The sequence below is a fragment of the Hyperolius riggenbachi genome, chromosome 11 (genome assembly GCF_040937935.1).
Source record: "Hyperolius riggenbachi isolate aHypRig1 chromosome 11, aHypRig1.pri, whole genome shotgun sequence".
Classification (NCBI taxonomy): Eukaryota; Metazoa; Chordata; class Amphibia; order Anura; family Hyperoliidae; genus Hyperolius; species Hyperolius riggenbachi.
The window spans coordinates 188,584,784-188,610,158 of NC_090656.1; the positions used below are offsets into that span (position 1 = coordinate 188,584,784).

At 45.4% G+C, this 25,375-nt stretch overlaps 1 protein-coding gene across 3 annotated transcripts in view; it reads right to left on the reverse strand.

Annotated features, from left to right (window-relative positions):
• KMT5B (lysine methyltransferase 5B) overlaps window positions 1-9,003 on the reverse strand; it is a 38,569-nt gene extending 29,566 nt beyond the window's left edge. For 2 of the 3 annotated variants that reach the window (XM_068260818.1, XM_068260816.1), the window contains exons 1-4: window positions 8,780-9,003; window positions 8,471-8,533; window positions 3,587-3,821; window positions 3,226-3,379 (exon numbers count right to left, since the gene is read on the reverse strand). In XM_068260818.1, the coding sequence (XP_068116919.1) occupies window positions 3,226-3,379; window positions 3,587-3,746 (314 nt within the window). In that variant the 5' untranslated portion in view covers window positions 3,747-3,821; window positions 8,471-8,533; window positions 8,780-9,003. Of the gene's footprint in view, window positions 1-3,225; window positions 3,380-3,586; window positions 3,822-8,470; window positions 8,534-8,738 lie in introns of all 3 variants that reach the window. The other variant, XM_068260817.1, reaches the window with a different exon arrangement.
• Between the last annotated feature and the right edge of the window lie 16,372 nt (window positions 9,004-25,375).

Below are 25,375 nucleotides of genomic sequence, written 5' to 3' on the forward strand. Positions count from 1 at the left end.
ATTTGCTGTAGATATTTTAACTGGTAAACATTTGTTCACTTAGATCTGAAAGACTATTTCAATCTCTGGCGATTCCTTGGGGAAACAGATTTCTTGCCAGGTAAGTGAAGAATGTCAAAATTCTGCCCTATTAGACATTTTCCCTCCTCGGGGTCATGTTACTCGATAGTGTTACAAGGTCTCAGAGGTGTAAATGGGGAGCAGGTGTATTAAAATTGGTGTTATCGATCTCACACACACTCATACTGGCCACTGGAAGTTCAACATGGCACCTCATGACAGAGAACTCTGTGACTACAAAGACAAGTGTGTCTTGCCTACAGTTAAGCATGGAGGTGGGAAAGTCATGATTTGGGGCTACATGAGTGCTGCTGGCACTGGGGAGCTACAGTTCATTGAAGAAACCATGAAAGCCAACATCTCCTTCGGAAACTGGGCTGCAGGGCGGTACTCCAACATAATGACCCAAGAACACACTTCCAAGATGGCCCCTGCTTTGCCAAAGGAACAGAGGGTAAAGGTGTTGGGCTGTCCAAGCTTGTCCAAGTATGAAGGTGGAGGAGCACAAGGTTTCCAATATCCACATGGAGGAGCAGAAGAGGATTCCAGTGGCAACCTTTGAAGCTCTAGTGAACTCCATGCACAGGAGAGTTAAGGCAGCGCTGAAAAATAATGGTGGGCACACAAAATATTGACACATTGGGCACAATTTTGACATTCTTCACTTAGGGGTTTGCTGACTTGTTATGAGCGTTTTAGACATCCATGGCTGTGTGTTGAGTTATTTTGATAGAACAGCAAATTTTAACTGTTATACAAGCTGTACACTGACTACTGTACATTGTATCAAAGTGTCAGATCTTCAGTGTTCCATGAAAACATAAAATATTTAAAATAAAAATGTGAGAGGTGATATACGGTATTAACCCTTTCCTATGTCAGACAGTCCAAAAATTGGCATTTTCAAGTATAGGACCATTGTCGGACTATGTCCGACACAGTAAAATGTGGCTGCTGTAAGATGGCGCTGTTGCCGATGAAATCTGGCATAGAGCCATCTTCCGTGGACCATGTTCGACATTCTGATCATTGCCAGCCCCAGCCACCCTCACTTCGCCTGCCGTCTCCCACGCCAAACCACCGCACTTTGCTCCTTTGCAGGGGAGAAGACACCGGATTGAGTCTGGCACGGCATCCCCCTATGTGGAGCAAAGTGATGGAGAAATCCATCACTTTGATCCCCTTCAGGAACGAGTGCTGCACTTGCCTTGCCCTGCCCCCCCCCCCCCCCCCACACACACACACACCACCACTGGTAAACTTGCAGAGCCCTGGTCCTGATCCTTTTTCAGGATCATCCACTTCCTCCCAGCAGCCTGGGAAAAAAAATAATAATAGGTGGTGGGGAGGACATGAGTCAACCGAAAAAAGGATTGGAAAGATATAGAATCCAGGAGGGGCATAGCTAGAAAGCATGGAACCCCATAGCAAAGTTTTGGTTGGGCCCCTCCCCCCACAACCACAAATTTTAGGTAGCCAGGGCCCCCCATATAGTTTTTGCCCTCAGTATAGCAAGTCAGAGGACCACAGGATAGGTAGCCAGAAGAACTTTGTATAGGTAGCTCCCTCAATATAGGTAGGCAGAGGGCCCTCAGAAAAGGTAGCCAGATTGACCCCTTACATGTAAGCCCCTTAGTATAGGTAGGCAGAGGGCTCTCAGAAAAGGTAGCCAGAATGACCCCTTACATGTAAGCCCCTTAGTATAGGTAGGCAGAGGGCCCTCAGAACAGGTAACCATAAGAACTCTGTATAGGTAGCCCCCTCAGTATAGGCAGCCAGGGGGCACCAGTGAAGGTGGGCAGAAGGACCCTCTTATCTATGCACGTTTAAAAAGGGAAGAGGCCCGCCATAGGTCTTCACAATGCCTGCGGACAACAAATATCCCCGGGCAGGCCCCCTGCTATGATGATCCCTACGCCACTGAAGTCCAAAGTTTTATGAGCCCATTACTATAAATACGTGGTGGTGGTTGGGGGGGGGGGGGGGGAGTTATCAGGGAAATTACCTAAAATGAGCTTTGCTCACCTGGGGCTTTCTCCAGCCCCTTGAAGCAGACTGTCCCACACCGACTGCTCTGCTCACTGCCGCTGTCCCAGTCTCACCGCTCGGTATTAAGGCCAACCGCTGCTGCCAATCATTGCCACGTAAGCCGCGGCAAATGGCGCAGTAGTTCGTTGCGGCCCACGTGGCAATGATTGACAGCGGTGCTTTGCGCAGCCGCAATATGGCCGACCCCGCGGTCGGCCTCAATAGAGCTGTCGAGACCGGGACTGCGGCGGGGAGCAGAGCGGACGGTGTGGGACAGTCGGCTGAAAGTGGATGGAGAAAGCCCCAGGCGAGTAAAGCTCATTTTAGGTAATTTCCCTGATAACTCCTTTAAAGGACCACTATCACAAACAAATCGTAGAACTGAAAACACAGGTGTTTGCATAGGTATAAAATATACCATTGTTCCAGAATAAAAATGTACTATATATGTATTTTTGCTAAGTCGCTGTTGCTTACAGTAGGTATTTAAATCTGACATGTTTTGGACTAGTCCCATCTCCTCATGGGGGATTCCTGTGGTTTTATTTATTTTCAAAAAATATTCACCTACGAAGAGGGAAGGTTCTGGAACCTATAGTCTTCCTGCTCCTCTCTGGTTCCAGCGCTATTTCCCCATTCGAATCTGCCGTCTCCCGGAACCCTCAAGTCCCCAAGTGCTTCCAAGGATAGGCATTTCCATATTGTAAGTGTTAACTCACGCATGTGCAGTACAGAGCCACCCGTCTTCAGAAACACTTAGGGATGGGAGTGCTTCTGAGGATACGCAAAGGCGAATTTGACTAGTTGGTTGAATATGTGCAACGGGGGTAATAGAGCAGGAACGAGGGGAGCAGGCGAGGACATGGAAGGCTCTATATGATCCAGAGCCTTCCCTCTCCATAGAGAAGTATGGAACTTTTTATCCTCCCTTGGCTTCAGTATCACTTTAAAAATTTTACAATGTTTTTGAGATAGTGGTCATTTAACTATTTAAAACCTCTCCAGGTTTACTTTAATGTTAGGCATCAGGAAGGAGGAGGATAACTGACTAGGGACGTGTAAACTTGAAAAAAGTAAATTTAGGGAAAATAATCTATAAGATGCAATCTATAATCTATAAGATCCAGTATCTGTTACCTTGTATTCATTTTATGAGTCTGAAACCCCAGATAAGGGTCCAACACGAGACTTGTGGCAAGATCATCGTTTTCACAGAGCTCCTTAGCCGTCATCCCTGACGAAGGTACGTAACGGCTCTGAGTTTCAAAAGCATGTGAAGATCCTCCACTATCTGCAAGAAAAAAAACAAACAAACAAAAAAAACAAAACAAAAAAAGAAAAGAGTTCATTTAGCAAGGCGAAAACTTAAAATAATAAGCTATTCGTAGAAATTTTTTGCATTTCAAAAGGATAACAATAACAAGACAAGGGAACTATGGAAACTGTAAGTCGCCAGAGATGGCACCATCAAGCACATACACAGAAGATATATATTTACATCTGCTGGATCTTCGATCAGGAACATTTTTGCTGGCTCTTAAATTTTCTCTCCCGGATCTGTGAAGTTTGGCCCGGCTCCGATGGTGTTCACGGGACAGCCTGCTGCCATGTCTCCTGCCATTCATGACCATGTTCTTGGATTCGCCCAACCACTTCATGCCAACATTCAGCCTGGCCTAGTTGCATTTAGTCTCACTATGATTGGGCCCTGAGAATGGGTCAAATGATTGTACCTGCCAAAAAAAAATAATAAAAAAAAAAAATGGGTTAGTACTACACATTACTTACACATGCCTTGAAAATAATACTTGGACAAATTAGAAGCACAGGGACAAACGAAAACAAAAATGAGATTCCCAACCAATTCAACTCCCTGCTTCCCCCTGAAGACAACCATTTGTTGCAAGGATCTGATCCTGGACAGGAATTCTTTGCTCAATGGTCACTTTGGTAAAATAACATTTGAGACACCATGCAAGGCTGGGCCAAAGATCATGGGAGGGTGTATATAGCAGCCTCCATATTCCACTCACTTTATGAAATGGTCAGTATTAAAGAAACCCTGGCCATCAGTCTTATATATCTATCTCACCCATATGATTGCATTAGCTAGAGCTTTTCAAATCAGTCTTGCAGTGAGAACTAGGCCTTAGAGCATTAGGTTCAAAAATAAAACTAAAGTGGTAGAATGGGTAAATTAAACTATCAATATCTTGTTAGAAATGGACTACTTCACTAATCTAAATTTGTATAGTATATGCCTTCAATGACTATGGACACAATCCAAAATGCAAAGAAATTGCTATTTAAATACAAATAAAACAAAAATGTGCCCTGGCCTTTGTAATGGTGAGTAATGGTGCAAATAAAATCAGATTCTCAAGCCTTCCATAAAACATCTAATACACATTTTACAATATAAAACTTTCTCAAAAAGGTTGTGGATAACATGTACAGGCGATCACAAAGAATCAACATCTTTTGAAGACTAGCAATAGTTGCTTACTTGTGCTGCCACCTTGTGGCCTCATTGGTAAAAAATATATACCGTATAACCTGTAATGCTAGTTACAGCAATTGCACCTCTATTTGCCAAAGCAGGTTGCAATGACCCATAACAAATAAAATAGCATGAGTTATTAATTTAGGGCACTTTATACAGCAGCAACTCCAGTTCCAGATGACAATTATTGATATATATATATATATATAAAAAAAAAAAAAGCAAACTCCTCAGTATTCTATCCTACTGTCAGGAAAATAAGGGCATTTTAATATTATACATTAGTAAACAACAGGAATAGAGAACAGTAAAAATGAATTTCCATTAGTGTTAAATGGTTGACATGAAAAAAGCACAGCAAGTTACAACAAACCAGATTCATTAGAATCTACAGCTTTAAATCCTTTGTAGCCCTTCCTAATGTGAGGCTAAACAAAACATCATATCCGGAGTATTACGCATTGAAGAAACAGAAAGAGTAATCCCTCCTCTAGGCTCGTCAGCCAATGACAAGCAAGCAGTACGTTCTCGATTTAAATGCCCAGAAACCACACGCCCTGATTTTTAGCCATGCTCTATTTAGTCATTTATGAATCTAAAGCAACGATTTCTTGCAAACTTCAACAGAAAACACAGCTATGAGGTTACAGTGTGCATTGTGCTGCCCTGATTTTCCAGCATAAAGACCTACCCTAATAAGATTTCAGAGGATCTGACAACCAGGAATTGACAAATGAAGATGGGAGATATAAACTGCCCTTGCCTTGTAAAACTGGTTTGCAGACCGAGTAATGATGGTGACGTAAAGGGTATGATTACCTTAGGAGGAGATATAATAAGTACATTGTTCAGTTGCAACAATCTTGTAATATTGTTTGATGACTAGGACACCCGAGCCTCCCAAGTATGTTCATTTATAACAACTGCTTCAATGCCTGTCTGAGACGTGCCATTCTAAATAACCCATGAAAAATGTGTTCCAACAAAGGACATTTTCTTTACATCATTGAAACGTCTGCAGTCGATAGATGTGAAAGGTAATCATGCTAACATCTGGACAGGATAATTAACTCCCATGTGGATTGCACAAACAAAATTACACAAACAAAAAAAATGGTCCACAAACATCTAAAACTTGAAATCAGCCTAACACTATTAATATCTAAAGAGGAGCATTTCCTTCGACTGAACAACGGTTGTTTACGCTTTAGGGAACTGGAAATAGGGGACTGGAACTGATCTGTGCACAGGGCTAAGCAGGGAAGCTACAGTTAATTAATCACCAGTTTCTAAATCTGTTGAGCCCAGTGCAAACTTCAGTTCAGCTCATGTTAACACCAATATCTGTAGTTGGAAAATTAATAAAATTATGATACGAGGAACTAAACTGGACAGCTCTATTAATGTGATCTGGGTAATGGTAACATTTTAGCCGACAACTTAAATTGCTTTTCCCAGGAAATTTTTCAAGAAAAAGATTTGAAGCTTTCTAAAATGGTCTAATATTGCCAACAAGAAACACTGAAAGGGTAGCTTTGCCTACATGTACCCTTTTCTGGTCCCAAGCTGCCATCTTACAGAGGGGTAGTGTGTTTACCTCTCTTTAGCATGGAAAGTCAATGGATCATACACAGTGGGCACACTCGTTCAACCACCCAACATAAAAGAGGTGGGTACCTTCACACTATGTTGGCTATAGGGTACCATACAGGATTTAGAGGGTTAAAGACAATGATAATATGGAAGGTCAAGGGCTTTGAAGTACCCTTCTTCAATGTGTTACAGAGATGCTAAGCTAAACTAATATTTTCTTCATTGTGCCATAAACCGATGTGATGATGGTCACCTGATCCATTAGGCAAGCCCAGTAAGCACATCCAATTTTTATTGGCCAGTTTCCATGTAGTATGAGAGCTTTCCTACACAATCTGTTCATAGTATTTAAAACTTCATAGTCCTCATGCAACATGGAGGTGGTAAACTTGGCCAGTCATCGGCCAATCAAAATGAAATGTTTGTACCAGGCTTAAGTGTCCCAGTTCATTCCCACAAGCCAAAAAACATGCTGGTAGGTCAACTGGTACCAGCCCAAGAGGCTTCCACTCCCACCAGCAAAAAGGATTCCCATTTGAAGCCTTTGGTTTATGTCTATGAGACACTTCATTATGTCTATGAGACACTTCATCTTGACTCAGCTTCTCAACTAAGTCAAGAGAGCATGACCATAACAGGGTATTGGGTAAACGGTCATCTGAAATGATCATGAATGTTCGCCTGACCGTCCCCCGCATCACCCAGTCCCTTGCACGCCTCCAGGACTTCTAAAGAGCTGCCCCAACACTATGGAACTCCCTACCTCCACCCATTAGGGCAGCCCCCTCCTTCAACACCTTCAAGAAGGCCCTCAAAACTCACCTTTTCACTCTGGCCTACCACCCCTCACAATTGCTCTAAACCCACAGCTGAACTCTGGTCCTCTAGATTGTAAGCCTTTGGGCAGGGTCCTCCTCCTTTTGTGTCCTACCTCCATTACAGTAAACCCATGGTATGCATTTGAGTGAACCTAACTTGCCTAATCTCCATGCTCCCATCCAGACCCTGACTAAGCATTACCTTGTACTCATACTGTGCTGTGTGATCTGATTTTCTTGTATTCCTGTATTGTCATATTGCTGTATGTGACCCCTAAATATTGTCTGTAACCTAAATTAATGTCCAGTGCTGCGTAATATGTTGGCACTTTATAAATACAATAAATAATGAATGTTGATTTTCTCAAATTGTTCATTGCAGTTGTCAAAACTCATAATCTCTTCTTCAATATTGAAAATCAAACACGACTGCCCCCAATATCTGTCATGTTTAGAGATATGATGTGAAATACGACTTTATTACAAAATGTTATTTTACAGAAAAGTTAGAACAGTCAAAATGATTGACTTAAATGTTCAAATTTTGTAGCCTAAACCTTATTATTGTCAAAAGGCGATTAAAAATCTAGTAAAATCTAATTCTAGGCCCACACACTTTAAATAAAAATACTGTAGAGCACTGCCATCATCATCGGCATGATTTTGTAAACACCAGGACAACACAACATTAGTAGACAGGTGTCACAAACACAATAGCTAAATTTCATGATTTACAGAAACTACACATAAATCTATGTGCCATAATGCTAAAAGTACTACTTTAAATAGACATAACTTGTGAAAACAGAGGCAGGTGTCTGGATTACAGGGGACATTTTAGATCTTCTATTGAACATGAAGAAGCTGACGTGACTACAGATGAAAGCAGGGACATTTAAACATTGACAGCATGCCTCAAAGAAGGTCTGTTTACAAACAGATCAGATCTCTGGGTTCGACCACCTCTGCCATGGAGAGTCAGGCATGATAGGAGGATAAAGAGGAAATAGGGCCTTGTGTATTGCTGGGTACACACGATCCAATTTCCTGTCCAATCGACGGGAAGTTGTATCGTGTGTACATGTCCAAACTACTCCCAATCGATTAAGGAATCACTTTTCCCATGATAACTTCACAAATCGATCGGACGTGTCAAAAATAATCGTCCAATTACTGTCAATCGGGTGGGGAAATTTAATCATCTGTTCCTAGCATAAAGGGTGAGATGAACAGCTACAAAGAAAAAAAATCAGCAGATGTGATCAGACACACAGACATTTAGAATTAGGATTTAGGGTGAAATCTTCACCAAGTACACCTCCATACTCTTCTATGTCACCTGCTGGGGGAGGGGAAGGAGGGGGGCAAACTCCAAAGTTAATTTAGAACAAACAAGGAAAAAAAAATAATCAGAAGGATACAAATAAATACAAAGGTTGTAAAAATGATATAAAAAAAAAAAGAGTACCTGTGACTGTGTGATGATGGATCACCTCTCCCTTCACACAGATCCAGAGATCCAGGGACAGCCCTAAATGGCAGAAAACGGATTGTTAATGGAAATAGCACTTTTGTCATGTCCTGATGGGAATGCACACAAGAGAAGGCTTTTTTAGTTTAGACCAAATAAGACGCAGCTGGTGCAGCCGAAAGGGTTAATGTCACGACTGGCGACTATACAGCGTGGGGCATATTCATAAATATATATATATATATTTTTGTAGGGAAACATTTACATTCAAGATGGCGGAGGGGGCCGAGGCCGCAGCACAGCTACCTTAACAAGTAGTCCCTGGCATGTTGTGTCCTTCCGCCCGCGATACCCCCACTCCGGGGAACAAAGCAGACGCCGGGGCCGGAGCGAGGGGGCGCCGGGAGAAAGTGTCCCAGGAGGATCACCGGCGGCGGGCGTCAATCCTCAAGGCTTGTTTTCGTGACGGGCGTCAGAAATTCGCTACTTCCGCCTCGCTGGGAGTGCAGCTTATTCGCCGTGTCTGAGGCGGAGAGCGCGCATTGATATGGGATGTAGCGCCGGCCGGGAGAAGACGAGAGCGACTCCCACCCACAGTGCTGCTAGCCGGGGAGATGTACGCTGCCTGTACTGTACCTCTGTGCGCTGCTAATATAGCTTCATATTATCCATACTGTGCCTCCTAGGTCTGTCCAGCTCGGTTCAGGCTTATATGTGGCCATAGTGCCCCGAGTTATCGAGCTGTAAGCTTAATGTGGCACATTGGCAGCCATACTGTTGGTGTCTGCTCTTTCTTTGGTAAAACGTTGATCATGGAGTGTTAAAGGGAACCTGAAGTGAGAGGGTTATGGAGGCTGCCATAATTATTTCCTATAAACAATACCAGTTGCCTGGCAGCCTTGCTGATCATCTTCCTTTACTTTTAGCCATTGACCGTGAACAAGCATGCAGATCTGGTGTTTCTGACAATATTAGTGGCATGCTTGTTTAGGAGTATTATTAAAGAAAACCTGAACTGAAAATTAAAAGTCAAAATAAACATACACAGGCCATATGTACCTCCCGTGTTGTATACTCCTCAATCTCTTTCTCCTCTCCTGCGTCCTATATGTCCACTGTGATCAAGGGACTTCTCAGTCCTCCATTTTGAAAATGGCCATTACCCCATAAAAGCTTTCTGGTCAGCACACTGTTAAACTGTAACATCGCTCACTTGAGCCATAGGGAAACATGGACATTACCGGCCACATCAGTTGTCCTCTCAGCTATAACTGACAGCAACTGATATATTTCAGTTCTGACAAAATGTCAGAACTGGAAGGGATCATTGTCAGAAGAAAATGGTGCGCTTCTGAGAGGAACTGATGGCAAGATAACTATTTAATGTTCATTTTAAGTTACCTTGTGTATATTTTAAATAATTTTACTCAGTACAGGTTCCCTTTAAGGTAGTACTGCAGCCAAAAGCCTCACACGTCCAAGAAGCACACAACATGACCAACCACACAACAACTGAAAGGGCCTGTCTGTCCACATGACCAAATCAGCTTAAAGGGACCCCCTGAGCAGTAGATAGAATTAAAAAAAATCACTTACCTGGGGCTTCCTCCAGCCCACTGTAGGCTGCGAGATCCCCCGGCATCCTCCTGGCTCTATTCCATGTCCCTCCGGCGGCTCCCGTTACTGGCAACACCCAGGCTGGGTGTTGGGCCGGCTCTTCCTGGATCTTGATGCATGGTGTCATCACACCAGCGTGACAGTCCTGTGCATGCACGGTTTACTAATTTTAAACCGCACATGCCTAGGACTGTCACGCCGGCCGCCGTAATGACACCATGTGGCAAGAAAGAGCCGAACGGGAGCCGCCGGAAGGACACGGAAAAGAGCCAGGAGGATGCGGAGGGACCTCTCGGCCTACGGCCCCAGGTAAGTGACATTTTTTATTCTATCTACTGCTCAGGGTCCCTTTAAAGCAGGGGTAGGGAACCTATGGCTCGGGAGCCAGATGTGGCTCTTTTGATGGCTGCATGTGGCTCACAGACAAATTAGTAGGGGTTGATTCACTAAGCTACGCTGCTCAAGCAGCGCAGCTTAGTGTGGCAGTGCAAGTAACATTTTCAAAGTAGGCACGATGCTGCTGTAGCATTCACTACTAACTTACTCGCGCGCCCCCAAAACTAACAGCTGCTCCGATTGTCCCACTTTGAACCCTGTCAGGTCCAGGGACTTTGTAGGACGAGATCCCCACACTTTGATTGGCCCAAAGTGCGGGAATCTCGTCCTACAAAGTGAATCAACCCGCAAGTCAGCTAGCTAATTGTACAAGCTGTTAGTCTGTATTTCCTTATGCCTCCATGGCAGCACCTACGGGTAGTTGCCCCGCCCACTAACCCCTATCGGACAGGTAACTAGATAAATCTGCTTCCCACCCCTCTACACCTGTCAATATTTTTCGTCCTCACCTCGGACAGGAATACCTTGCGGTGCAGCTACCAACCACCAAGGTGGATTGCCATCAGGTTCAGCCTCTCCTGATGTAGGCCCTGCAGATTACTAAATGTAGTCCAGTGGTAACCCCAGTTCTGCTGGTCTTGAGGGGTTTGGGGACGTTACTTGGCTGTCAGGTTTGGGAATTAAAGATTCCCATGTAGCACACCCCTCTCGAGGATATTCGGCGGCTAAACGCTGCCTAAACGTGCGGGTCCAGCTGACTTGCGTTTTGTCAGCGGCCAGGAGGCATACCTGGCGACAGCGGGCGTTGCTCCAGCTGCTCCCTGGCGGAGGAGCGGGGCGGCGTTGGGCGCAGACTGCGCTGTCCGGGGAGAGATGCGGCCGCTCACTGCGGTGGGCGTGTCGTCACTTCCGGTTGCGCTCCGTCAACCGGAAGTGGTCATACAGGGAGGCCCATGCCTCGACAGCCACGCCCCCTCCTCAGGCGGCTATTTCAAACCGTTTTGGTTCGGCGTTCGGCGTCCACACTGCTGCATCTCCGTGTTTGGGGTGCCAGGACGCCGAGCGCTGATATAGGAGCCATTATACTTCTTACCATAGGTCCAGAAGCAGATCTCCCAGAGACCACCACAGGGAGCACCGCCACCACAGGCACTCGTCTAAAGGGTGCTGGGCATGCGGAAAAAGACCAATGCAGGATAAATTAGTATGCCAATCATGCTTTTCGCAGATGTCCATGGAACTACAGCAGCAGCCCGTAGAAGTTTCGGAGCTCATTCGCAAAGCAGTCCAGGACTCAATGGCGGAGTACATTGCCAGCAGACCACATGAAGCACATATGGACCCACTACCCTCCACGTCACAGGAGGAGCCATTGGAGACGGAGATATCAGACGGAGGATTTGATTTCAGTCTAGTAGACCCTTATATAACGGCAGTTAAACAGGCCATTGATTGGGAAGATGAGGAGGAAGAACCTCATAGAGAGGCGAAACAAAAGATAACGTACTTTAAGCACTTAAAGAAATCGGCAACTACATTCCCGTTCATGGACGAGATTGCGGAAATTATCCAAGAGGAACGGAGCAGACTGGACAAGAAGGCGAACTTTAATAACAAATTTTCTAAGCTTTATCCGTTGTCGGAAAAGAAAAGCGCCAGTTTCGATAATGTGCCGGCAGTTGACGCAGCCGTGATGCGCTTGGCAAAACACGTCACGTTACCTATAGAGGACGCCATTTCCTTTAAGGAACCGATAGAAAGGAAGATAGATGGAGATCTAAAGAAGGTGTATGCAGTTATGGGAGGCGCCATGAGACCGGCAGTGGCGTTAACCTCTGTAAGCCGCGCGATCAAGTCATGGTCCGACAACTTGGAGACTGCAATCTCTTCGGAGGCAGATAAGGAATCATTAATAAGGGCACTACAGGAATTCAGACTAACCTCGGACTTCGTAGGAGAAGCTTCGGTAGATATTATTCGTTCTATTGCTAGAGCACTTCTACACTCAGTGACGGCCAGGAGGGCCTTATGGCTTAGGTCCTGGTCAGCGGACCCTACGTCGAAGCAGAATTGGTGCAGGATCCCCTTTGATGGGAAGAACCTCTTCGGAGAAAAATTAGAGACTGCTATTTCACGTGTAACCGGAGGGAAATCTGGGCTAATCCCACAGGACAGGAGACAAAAGAGAGGATTTGGGCAACAGAACCGATCCCAGCAAACTAGACTACGCAACTCGAGGTCTTACAGGCCAGGAAAGGACTATCGCCGTAACTGGCAAGGAGGACAGGCAAACCTTTCAAGAATGAACAAACAAAAGGCCACGTCTAGCTCGACAACCACCGCGAAGGGCTTTTGATGGTTTGCCCGCCCAGAGGGGTCCAGTAGGAAGCAGACTTCAGAGGTTTGGGTCCATTTGGGCGGAGCATATCCAAAATCCGTGGGTATTGAAAACTATAACAGAAGGGCATCGTTGGAGTTTCAGGACCCAGCCACCACACGACTTATTTGTCCCTACGCAGCTTCCCCGGTCACAGGGGAAACGCGAAATTTTACAGCAATACCTACAAGATTTGATACGAAAAGAAGCAGTAACGGTCGTGCCGCAATCACAGATGGGCAAAGGACTTTATTCCCCACTTTTTTTCGTGACAAAAAAATCGGTGGAGCTCAGACCGGTCTTGGACCTCAGAGCCCTGAACGAACACATAAACCTGCACCATTTCAAGATGGAGTCTTTGCAGTCCATACTCCTGGCTACAAGGCAAGGGGACTGGATGTTGTCGGCGGACCTAGAGGACGCATACCTCCATGTACCGATCCACCCAAAGTTCCAACGATATTTAAGATTCTCGGTGGAGGGACTACACCTTCAGTTCACATGCCTCCCCTTTGGCATCAGTACGGCACCAAGGACCTTTACAAAGATTCTGGTACAACTGATTGCCCTACTTCGTCTCAGGGGATTACGCCTTCACCACTACCTGGACGACATAATTCTGCTAGCCCAAGACAAGGAGGTTATCATAGCTCAAAGAGAACTTCTACTCTCAACCCTAACGCAGTTCGGCTGGCGGATAAGTTGGAAGAAGACCTGTCTCCAGCCAACACAAGATATGGTCTTCCTAGGGGCAAGACTAATGACGGCCCGGAATATAGTCACCCTCCCACAGGAGAAGAAACAGGTGATTCAAGACAGAGTCCAGGAGGCCAGCTGTTGGAGAACGCTACAGGCAAGACAATGCCTAAGCTTGTTGGGAACACTAACGTCAACGATCCCGATGGTGCGCTGGGCACAGTGGCACTCCAGATGGTTCCAGTGGGGATTCCTATCCCAATGGAATGGAGCCAGTATGCGGCAAACAATTCAGATAACGCCACAAATGAAGAACAGCCTACGATGGTGGATGGTGACGTCCCACTTAGCCAGACCCCACAATATACAGCCGAAAACTCCACTAGTGGTGACTACGGATGCCAGCAGCAAGGGCTGGGGTGCCCACTTTCAGCAACATTCTGCGCAGGGAATCTGGGATCAGGCGACATCACATCTACCAGCCAATATCCTAGAACTAAGAGCAGCCTACCAGGCACTCCTACACTTTCTACCTCTGTTGAAACACGAGGCAATACTACTAAAGATGGACAACAGGACGGCCGTAGCCTATGTGAACAAGCAGGGTGGCACAAGAAGTGCAAAGCTTCTGCAGGAGACGGAACGGATCATGCGGATGGCAGAAGGGAACTTGCACAGCCTCAGAGCAGTCTACATTCCAGGAACACAGAACATCAGGGCAGACTATTTAAGTCGAAGCCAACTTTCCAACAACGAATGGGCCCTGCACGACCGGATATTTCAGACGATCTGCCGGAGGTGGGGTACTCCGGAAGTGGACCTCATGGCCACCTACAAAAATGCGAAGTGCGGCAGATTCTTCTCTCGCCTATGGGATCCGAGAGCAGAGGCCATAGACGCTCTAACAACAGCGTGGGATTTCCAACTGGGGTATGTGTTTCCCCCCACCCCAATGATCGGCAGGACTCTCAGGAGACTAGTGCAGGAAGACGTCACTCTGATAGCGATAATACCCTTTTGGGCACACAGACCATGGTTCTCCCTACTCTGGAGCTTGAAATTGGAACCACCTTGGCCGATCCCAGCAGCAGCAGACATGCTCACACAAGGCCCAATCCAGCATCAGAATCCCCGCAAACTGAATTTGATGGCCTGGCGATTGAGGGGAGGAAGTTAAGTACCTCTGGTTGCTCAGGCAGGGTAATAGAGACATTGCTCAAGGCTAGGAAGCCCACAACCAACAAGACCTATCACAGAACGTGGCAAAAGTTCCTACAATTCGCGGCGCAAAACAATTTCAGCGCGGAACAGCCCCATACAAGTCATATTCTAGACTTTTTACAGACCGGACTCGACAAACAGCTAAGTTATGCCACACTTAAGGTTCAAGTTACAGCACTCTCCGCACTAACCGGAACCAGATGGGCCACGGAACCTTTGGTTAGACAGTTCCTAATGGCAGTAATAAAGATGAGACCCCCCAGGAAAAGCATCTTCCCGAAGTGGGAGCTACCGATGGTTCTGGACTTCCTGTCAGGTCCCCCCTTTGAACCACTGCACACTTGTACACTATGGAACCTAACCTTAAAGACCGTGTTCCTCACAGCTATCTCCTCAGCAAGACGGGTGTCGGAGCTCCAGGCGATAGGAATCAAAGAACCATTCCTAACATTTTTTCCAGATAGGGTGGTTATCAGGCCAATGTTACACTTTATACCAAAAGTTGCCTCTGTATACCACTTTAATCAGGATTGGACGCTACCCACATTTCTAGAAGCAGGGAGTGAGGAACCACACAGACTGGATGTAGGACGGACCCTGAAACAGTACCTCCAGCTTACGCAGGATTTCAGAAAATCAGAAACACTCTTCGTGATCCCGGCCGGCTATAAAAAGGGGGAGGCAGCTTCCTCCAGAACCATAGCCAGCTGGATAGTTAAGTCTATTCAGGGGGCATATACGGCAGCTAATATGGAACCACCAGTCCAGATTGGGGCCCACTCAACAAGGTCAGTTGCGGCCTCGTGGGCAGCCTATGCCAAAGTCTCCGCGGATAAAATCTGCCAGGCAGCCAACTGGCGGACAATTCACACATTTATGCAACACTACAAGGTAGACCCAGCTGTGAACTCTACCATACAGTTTGGCAGATCAGTATTATCTGTAAATACTGTTTAATCCATTTTCTTTTTCTTTTTTTTTGATTCTCTGTGAGATTAATTGTCTCATTAAAATTGAATTATTTTCTGCACCTGCAAAGTAGCCCTCCCTTGTATTATTGTGATTCTCTAGTTAGTTCCCGTAGGTGCTGCCATGGAGGCATAAGGAAAACGGAAAATTGTATACTTACCTACCGGTAATTTTCCTTTCCTGATGCATCCATGGCAGCAGGGGAGACCTACCCCTTTGCTCGGTGAGGTCGAAAAGGTACCAGACAGGTGTAGAGGGGTGGGAAGCAGATTTATCTAGTTACCTGTCCAATAGGGGTTAGTGGGCGGGGCAACTACCCGTAGGTGCTGCCATGGATGCATCAGGAAAGGAAAATTACCAGTAGGTAAGTATACAATTTTCCGTTTTCTCCTGCCTGGCTCTCTGGGAAATTGCTGACGTTGCTGAAACCCAAGAGGGGCTGAAGATGTGTCTGACACTTCCGCTGCCTGGAGGATCAACTGTATACACATCACCATGGCAACAGGGACGTGAGCCCTCTGCTGTGTCATGCGCACAGTCCTAGTTTAAAACATATTGGACATAGGATGGCTCTCTCAGCCATAAAGGTTCCTGACTCCTGCTTTAAAGTGTACCTGAACCAACGCTTTGAGTACACAAAATCAGATACTTACCTAAAGAGAGGGAAGCCTCGGGATCCTATTGAGGTTTCCCTTGGCGGTCTGCTGTCACTGAGCACGAACCCCCCCTCCCCCCCCCCGAAGTTTAGTAACAAGGCGCTGTCGCTAATCCTGTCCGGGCCGCGCGGCTCCCCGTCCCCATTCATGCCCACGAAGTAGACGCTCGAGCCCGCATGAGCGGGTGGGCTTAAGCATCTACAGTGTGGCCACGAATGCAGAAGAGGAGCTTTCGATGTAGAATGGGGCCAAGCTCAGCAACAGGTGGCTTCTGACAACCAAGGGAAGCCTCAATAGGATCCTGAGTCTTCCCTCTCTTCATGGTATCTGTTTTTTAACCCGAGCTTAGGCTCGGGTTCGCTTTAGCGACCAACTCATTTACATACAGGGCAAAGAAGCGGAATGACACACTGCACGATATGTCAAAAAAACAAGTCCAAGTCGTTCAAACAACTTGTACACATGCGGCCAATATCAGCACAACAATCGTGAGTAGATCCGACAATTGGATCTGCAAACTGCCTGTTATCAGTTGGTCATCTAATCGTTTGCCTGTGTGTACACACGCCTGATTGTCGTCCAACAAACTAAAGTCAGACGACAGGCAGTTTGGTTGAGCATGTGTACAAGTATAAATAGATCAGCAGGACAGCCAAAATACTGGTATTTAAAAAAAAAAAAAATATGGCAGCCTCCATGTAACTCTCACTTCATGTTCCCTTTAACCATTTATGCCGCTTGGACGTGATCCTCACGTCCAGGCGGCTGCTGCTGTGCTGATGTGCGCTCCCGTGCCACCCCCTGGTAACCCGGAGATCAATGAATGGGAACATGGTTCCCATTCATTGATCTAAGTCCCCGGCAGAAAACCCGATGGCCTCTTATCAGAGGCCGAGGTCTTTCTGCGCAAAAAAAGGTTTCCTGTCCTCTTTATGGTTCCTGGAAGTGATCAGTACGCTTCCAGGGCTAAGAAAAAAAATCTCACTGTGGCCAACTATATCTACATACATTTTTAATACAGTAAACCCACATTATTACATTTAAAATCAACTGTTTATTTCCCACACCAAAAACTACCTAAATAAAAATTTTTATGAAAAAATTACGAACATTTTTTAAATTATAAGCTTGTAAATATTGATGGACGCAAAACTGAAAAAATGCTCCTTTATTTCCAAATAAAATATTGGCGCCATACATTGTGAAAGGGACAAAATTTAAATGGTGTAATAACCGAGACAAATGAGCAAATAAAATACATAGGTTTTAATTATGGTAGCATGTATTATTTTAAAGCTATAATGGCCGAAAACTGAGAAATAATGCATTTTTTCCATTTTTTTCTTAATATTCCTGTTACAATGCATTTAGAAAAAAGTAATTCTTAGCAAATTGTACTGCCCAAAGAAAGCCTAATTAGTGGTAGAAAAAACAAGATATAGATCAATTCCTTGTGATAATTAGTGATAAAGTTATTGGCGAATGAATGGGAGGTGAAAATTGCTCTGTTGCATAAGGTGAAAAATCCTTACGGGCTGAAATGGTAAAGGTCCGGTCCATACACTGCTAGATGCCTATGGAGTTGGGGAACTGATCCCTCTGGTGATGTTGCAGGGCTGGCACTGTACTGGTGGGTCTGTTGCTATGGGGAGGGGAGGGCCAATAGAGCCTCACAGGTGTGATGTCACTGGGACCAAGGCAAGTGGTGAGAACAATGCACTCGGCCAAATTGAGTCCTTTGGGATTAGGGGCTGCTGTACACATGCTGGCTTCTTGGTAGAGGTGGTAATTATTGACTGCCTCGGCCAGGTTTCACTGAGTTATGTCACGGAGGGCTGACATAGGGACATTGGAGAGAGTCATAAAAAACATTAACACCCACCATGGCCTGATATCTTTTATTATAAAGCATAGATACATACAGGAAAACCTACCCTATAAAGAGTGAAGTACTGTGCAAGGCTGAAGTGAATATCCGGAGCAAGAGCCGTGGCCGGTACCATTGCAAGACCTCAGTCACAAAACCAGATCCACACCTCCAGACAGGCTGTATACAGGTCGGATTGGTGTGGCGTTGTAAAATTTACAACCTATATAGGCACACTATACACCAGAGGTTCTAGACATGTGCCTGGCTTTCATGGGCATAAATGCCTGGTGCACACCAAAAACCGCTAGCAGATCCGCAAAATGCTAGCAGATTTTGAAACGCTTTTTCTTATTTTTCTGTAGCGTTTCAGCTAGCATTTTGTGGTTTGGGGAAGCGTTTTTGGTGTAGTATATTTCATATATTGTTACAGTAAAGCTGTTACTGAACAGAATCTGTAACAAAAACGCCTGCAAAACCGCTCTGAAGTGCCGGTTTTCAGAGCGGTTTGCGTTTTTTCTATACTTTACACTGGAGGCAGAAACGCCTCCGTAATCTAAAATCTGCAGCAGCCCGGGAGTATGCGTTTCTGCAAAACGCCCGCTCTGGTGTGCACCAGCCCATTGAAATACATTACCCAAGTGTATCCGCAGCCGCAAGCGGATCGCAAAACGCAGCCGAACCGCTTTGGTGTGCACTAGGCCTAAGAGAGGATTTGCATATTTGGGAGTGATGCATTATGGGAAACCACACGTGCTGAATTATTTAAATACCTTCTGTTATAAGAAGGCAACATTAACATAAGGACATTCCAAGTGTATAATACATCCACCCCTAGGATTGTAAGCCTATTTGCCAGGGCCCTCTTCCCAGTGTTCTTGTCTCTGCCACCATATGGACTCAGTGACTCGTCTTCTACCTTGAAAGCTGTGTACCATTGTTTATTTTTTCACTATTTTGTGTACCATTGTTAATCGCTGTCTCCATGTTACTGTATTTTGTTCACCATTGTCTTGTCTCCTCAATCTATTGCACAGCACTGCGTAATATGTTAGCCCTTTATAAATAAAGTTTAATAAAAATGACAGCCAGAAGTTAATGCACTTTGGAGTCCTTTAGCCCTATATGGCGCTAATAGCAACAACATTAATGAACCCATGCTATGTGAATACTACATTTTCCATGGCCAGACTGTTTATTTTGCTGGAAAATCTAAAATGTGTACGATTGTTGACCTCCTCTGCAATCCCCGCAGGACAAATTGCCTTGACTAAGTTTTGAAGAGGGAGTTTCAACTTTGTGTTGTCACTCACACGTCTGCTCCACCTCCCCTCTCCACAGAGCCGAGCAGTGTGGGAACAAGCAATCCCTAAATTTCTTTTTTTCATTGTCAAGAGACCTCTATATTCACAGAAAAGGCTCCCAAAGTGACCAGGAATTACCATTTTGGTTGACGTTAGTTGGAAGTGTACACGCTGTTGCCCCCTCACATGCCTAACTGATCACGACCTGGTTTTGTCTTTGATAACGGTCAGTTTTTTAGATGAATGAAATGTATGTATTGGGCATGTTAGACAATATTCATTTAGTGGAAAGATGGAGAAGATGGGCAGCAATGACAGCATAGAGATGTGTTATATTAAATGGTACAGTGTGAGCACGTCAAGCAAATCTTGAAGGATTTGTGCTGAAATCTAACTGAGTGAAGAGGTAGAGAATCAATCGCTGCTACCTGATTGGTTTTTGATTGGGGTGTGAGCTGTCGCTTGCTATGTCAGGCTGTTCTCGACTAGTGTATAGCACACAATGCACCTGCCAATGAATATTACATACTTATGTTGCAGTGAGTTCCTCTCAGAAGCTCACCAATTTCTTCTAAATATCTTTTCCATATCTGACCAGATCTAGTCAGATTTGTATCTGCGGCAGCTGAAAGCCTTAGGGCCCTTTTTTACTATATAAGCTGCTGTCCATTATAATTGAAATGACAACTGATGTGCAAGATAATGTCCCGTTTCCTAATGGCTCAAGCGATATTACTGGTTAATGGAGTGCTTGATTGGCATCAGAATTGTGTTTTTCTTTCTTCCTTGGAATCCGACCAGTTGTTAGAGCACCTGGATAAGCCAATTTTAGCACTATACTTTAAATTGATGGAACAGGAGGACATAGTCAGATGTTACAGCAAATGGAAAGAGGAAATTTCAGATCTCGATGAAAAAGACTGTGAAGAAGTCTTAAAGCTTGTACACACGTGCAACCTTTCTGCTCAGCTATCGTCCAAACGAGGTCTGTTGGGCGTGTGATCATGTGACTAACAACTAGAGGAGCGACTGGTAACAGGCGGTTTGCCCGACCCAAAAGGCGGTTCAACTCACATGACTGTTGGGCTGATAGCGTGCAGTTGGTCATGTGTGTGTACAAGTTGTTTGTACAATTTGTACTTGTTTTGAATGTGGCCATATCGTGCAGCCCATTCAATAGAAAGAATCGCACACCTATACTAGAGCAGTGCTGGTGCTGGAACCCGTAGCAGCGATAATCCAACAGTCAAAAGAGGGATCCGCACACAGTCTTCAAGGAACAATGTGCTTTTATTGTTCCAATGCACACATATAATACACACCAAATCGTCCAAGCTGACAATGGTTTCGGGACCAATCAGGTCCCCTTTACTGGTGGTTGTATATGTTGTCTGCTTATGTCTTGATAAAGGGGACCTGATTGGCCCCGAAACCATTGTCGGCTGAGACAATTTGGTGTGTATTATATGTGTGCATTGGAGCAATAAAAGCATGTTGTTCCTTGAAGACTGTGTGCGGATCCCTCTTTTGACTGTTGGAATATCGTCAGGGATGGATTTGTACTCTTGATCGCCCTAGGCCACTGTCACCAGCCGCCCCCCTTCAGTAGGTAACGAGATGACCCCTCCCACTTCCCTCTAGTATAGGTAGCCTGATGACCCCCCAGTATAGGTAGCCAGATGACCCCTCCCTCCTTTCCCTCCAGTATAGGTAGCCAGATGACCCCTCCCCCTTGTATATGTAGCCAGATGATTCCTCCCCCTTTCCCTCCAGTATAGGTAGCCAAATGACCCCTCCCCCTTCCCCCTAGTATATGTAGCCAGATGACTCCCTTGGTCCCTAATTCCTCAATTCCCCCCTCCCCCTTCAGTATAGGTAGCCAGTTCGCCTTCACACCGCAGCAGCCATCTGTGTCACTCATTTCTCCACTCGTCTCCAGTGCAGAAACTTCCTCTTCCTTTCCGTCTCCAATGCTGCCCAAGTCCATAGCCACCGGCCACAATGCAAACATGCACAGAGAGCAAGGTGGCGGCTGCACAGGTGGCTAGCAGCAGAGTACCACGATCTCCCTGCATTGTATTTGCAAGCTTGCAAATGCTGCACCAGTTTAGCCTGCTGCTTTGGTGCCCTTCCTTCTGTGGTGCCCTAGGCCTAAATCCAGCCCTGAATATCGTGCAGCCCGTCGTTCGCTTGCGTGTGCAGTATGCAAATAAGTTGGTTGGTGCACTGAAAATACAAGTTGTGCAATCGCTTGGTTGTGCGGTAGGTCATGTTGTCGGATTGGTCAAGTTGCAGAAAGTTGCATGTATGTAGGAGCCTTTAGACACCTTTATTAAGATACCAATATCTGCTAGAGATCGCCTTATCCAAATAAAATTCCTACATAGAATCTATCTCACCCCGGTTTGTATGCATTAAATTGAAGAGTCAAACTCAGAGATCTGCCCCAAGTGTGTTAATCAGCCTGATTCCTTAAGCCACATGTTTTGGAGCTGCCCCACAATTCACATGTTCTGGAAGAGTATTGGTCACATTATTCATGTTATGTTGTCCACACATGTCATATGCTCAGCCTACTAGATGGCCTACTAGACGGTGTTCCATCTAAAACCATGGCTCAATATCTGATACCCCTCTTGTGCTTCTATGCTCATAAGATTACAAAAAATGGAAAGATCAGGGACGCCCAACTGTTAATTCTTAGGAAGCTGCAATTAACTTGGACATTCCACTATATAAGCAGATGTGTAGGGTGATCAAGAAAGACACCCTGTAGAAAAAGCACAGAGAAAACGAGAGCCCCGATAGTGTAAAAAGTAACGTCAGGGAATAAAATATGTGGTCGAGGGTAGTACTTACAAACAGAGGTTGCAGGTGGGCAACCAACCACTGACAGTAGGTGGAGATGAACGACCCTGGCTCCACACGGTGTCCAGATACACCGGACGCTGGTTGCACTCTTGGCAAAGAACTCTAAACTGGTTATGAGGGTGAGGGTACACCTAACCTGAAATAGAACAAGCCTCCCAAAGGAGGGCGGGTAACACAAGAGGGAAAGAGGCGCCCAAATAAAACTGTGTTAAAAGGCAAAGACAAATTCTTATGTAAATGTAAGGGATTTTATTAAGCACCAGCCTAGTGCTTTATAAAATCCATTAAATTCATATACAAATGTGTCTTCATTGAGGTAAACCAACTCACTTTTTTCTATTTTAAGCGGTGTTTAACACAGTTTTATCAATATCTGGGCACCTCCTTCCCTCTTATTCCACTATATAAACTCACATATAACGTACTAGCATAAACTGTCCTAAAAATTGACAGAGTTTGGGAACTATGGCTGAGCAAGTCATAATCTATCATTCAGGGGATAAAAACAAGGAACACCAAGAGCCCCAATAGTGTAATATGTACTGCTAAATGGTTACTAGATAGAGTAAATATTAATACTCACTTACCAGGGTTACCATTAGGCAACCACTGTAAAGGCAGGTGGGGAGATTTTCCTGACCCCACTCAGGAATAAGAAGTCGCTCTCTGTAGATGAGAAAAAAGGGGGTTCAACCCTCCCCTGGGTGGACTCAATATTATGCAGGAGAACAGAGGCCTTAAAAGTATAAAAGGAAACTAAATGAGCTTAAAAACCAAATTCTTGGTAAATAGAGGAGGTTGTGGTGGACTTACCTCCTCCAAGTAGACACACAACGACTGTAGTAAAGACAGTCAATATATGGCTCTTCTACTGCCCACATATGCTATTGCTCCTTTGTTATTGCCTGATGAAGCGGGATCAAACCTGCGAAACGCGTTTCATATTTGGAGTTCAGAAATAAAATATATTGACTGTCTTTACTACAGTCGTTGTGTGTCTACTTGGAGGAGGTAAGTCCACCACTACCTCCTCTATTTACCAAGAATTTGGTTTTTTAACTCATTTAGCTTCCTTTTATCCTTTTGGCGCCTGTGTTCTCCTGCATATCATTCAGGGGATAGACAATACACTTGTGTGACAGATTACATAGATGTGACGGATCCTCAGCGATACAAATATGTCCAGCTGTTCGGGGGTAGAGGGGACCGGAGGCTTCTTCTTTCTTTCTTTGCTTTATGGCTCTCTTATCTGTTTCAGCAGTGATACTGACCTTTGATATTTGCCTGTATCACTTAGGACAATATATACAACCTGTTATAAATAACTGACAACCATGCCATAATGTCAGTACAATATGCTTGATTGTAAGTACTCTATATACTGCTCATTTTGTACTTGTTTGTATGTTCTATTAATATGCTCAATAAACTTATAAGATAAAAAAGAAAAAAATTGTGTTTTTCTTATTAACCACTTAACGCGGAACTGTAAACACAATTTAAGCACAGTGTTCCACTTACCTGGGGCTTCTGCAAGCCCCCAGCAGCCGCCCTGTCCCGCGCTGGTCCTGCCCGAGCCGCCGTTCTCCCACCACCAGCTCCGTTCCTAGACTTCAAAGTCGACGCCAGCACAGCCCTGCCATGCGTATCCTTTCTTCGCGTTACCCTCTGTAATAGCGGGGGACGCAAAGAAAGGATACGCGTGGCCAGAGCCGCGCAGGCGCAGTGGCACGGCGGTGAAACCAAAACTAGCTGGCGGTGGGAGAACGGCAGCTCATGTAGGACCAGCGCGGGATAGGACAGCTGCTGGGGGCTTGGGGAAGCCCCAGGTAAGTGAAACAGTGTGCTTAAATTTTATTTACAGTTCCGCTTTAAGAACTACATGCTTTACCATCCTAGTGACCAGGATATTTTTTACAAATTAGGCCACTGCAGCTTTAAGGGCTCGCTGCAGGGTTGTACAACTCAGCACACAAGTGATCCCCCTCCCCCCTTTTCTGCCCACCAACAGAGTTTTCTGTTGATGGGCTCTGATTGCTGCTGGGGTTTATTGTTTTTTTTAATTAATTTATAAAGCATTATTTTTTAAATAAAATTTACTATTATTTTTTTTTGTAACCGCCCCTCCCTCCCTCCCCCTGCCAGCCAATGACAGAGAGCGGCTGTCATAGGCATCAGCCTATGACAGCCGATCGCTCCTGTGCCTCCCTGGGGGACAGCCGGCTGTTCCCAGTACAGCACTGCCTTAGATCGTACATTGTAAATAGACGACAGTTTCGCCGTCTAACAGTCCCCTAGTGGCGAGGCTGATGACGGAGTGGACCTCCGTGATTGAAGAGGGAATGCGCACGATCCCCATGCAATCTCCACTCCCAGGACTCCACACCAATTGCCATTGAGTGGTTCCGGGGCTGCTGCTGCGTTCACACGAATTGGCGTGGAGCAGTTGGCAATAAGTGTCTTGATACGCTGTGGTGTTCATACCCCTTTGTAATGTTTCTATTGTGTTGGCCCAGACTCCCTCTTGTCTCTTTACTCGTCAGCCGCCCAATGTTCACAACCCTTCCCTTGCCTCCCCTTGGTGCTGTTCACAGCCTTGGTGTCCATCTCACAAGGCTCATAAAACAAGTGTGGCAATCATGATCTTCACCCATAACAAGTGCAGCCACAAAAACAGCTGTTCTGAAAGTCCCCTGTATCACAGGAAGGGAAGCTTAGTGGTTGGGCTCCCACAGCTCTGGGTCCCCCTGCGATCACCCCTCTAGTTACACCCCATTTTTCAACCATATGTTAATTTGTTTCCAGCCAAAATGTTCACTATCCTATTCACAGCCATTGTTCTGTCTGCACCTCTGCTCAGAATACTTCACTCTCCCACTGTCAGCAATGCCATTTATATTGCTATTTCTCTCTTAACATCTTCCCTTCTCTAGCCATTAATTATTCCTAAACACTGATGGAGGCTCCCTGAGTGATATGTAACAGGTG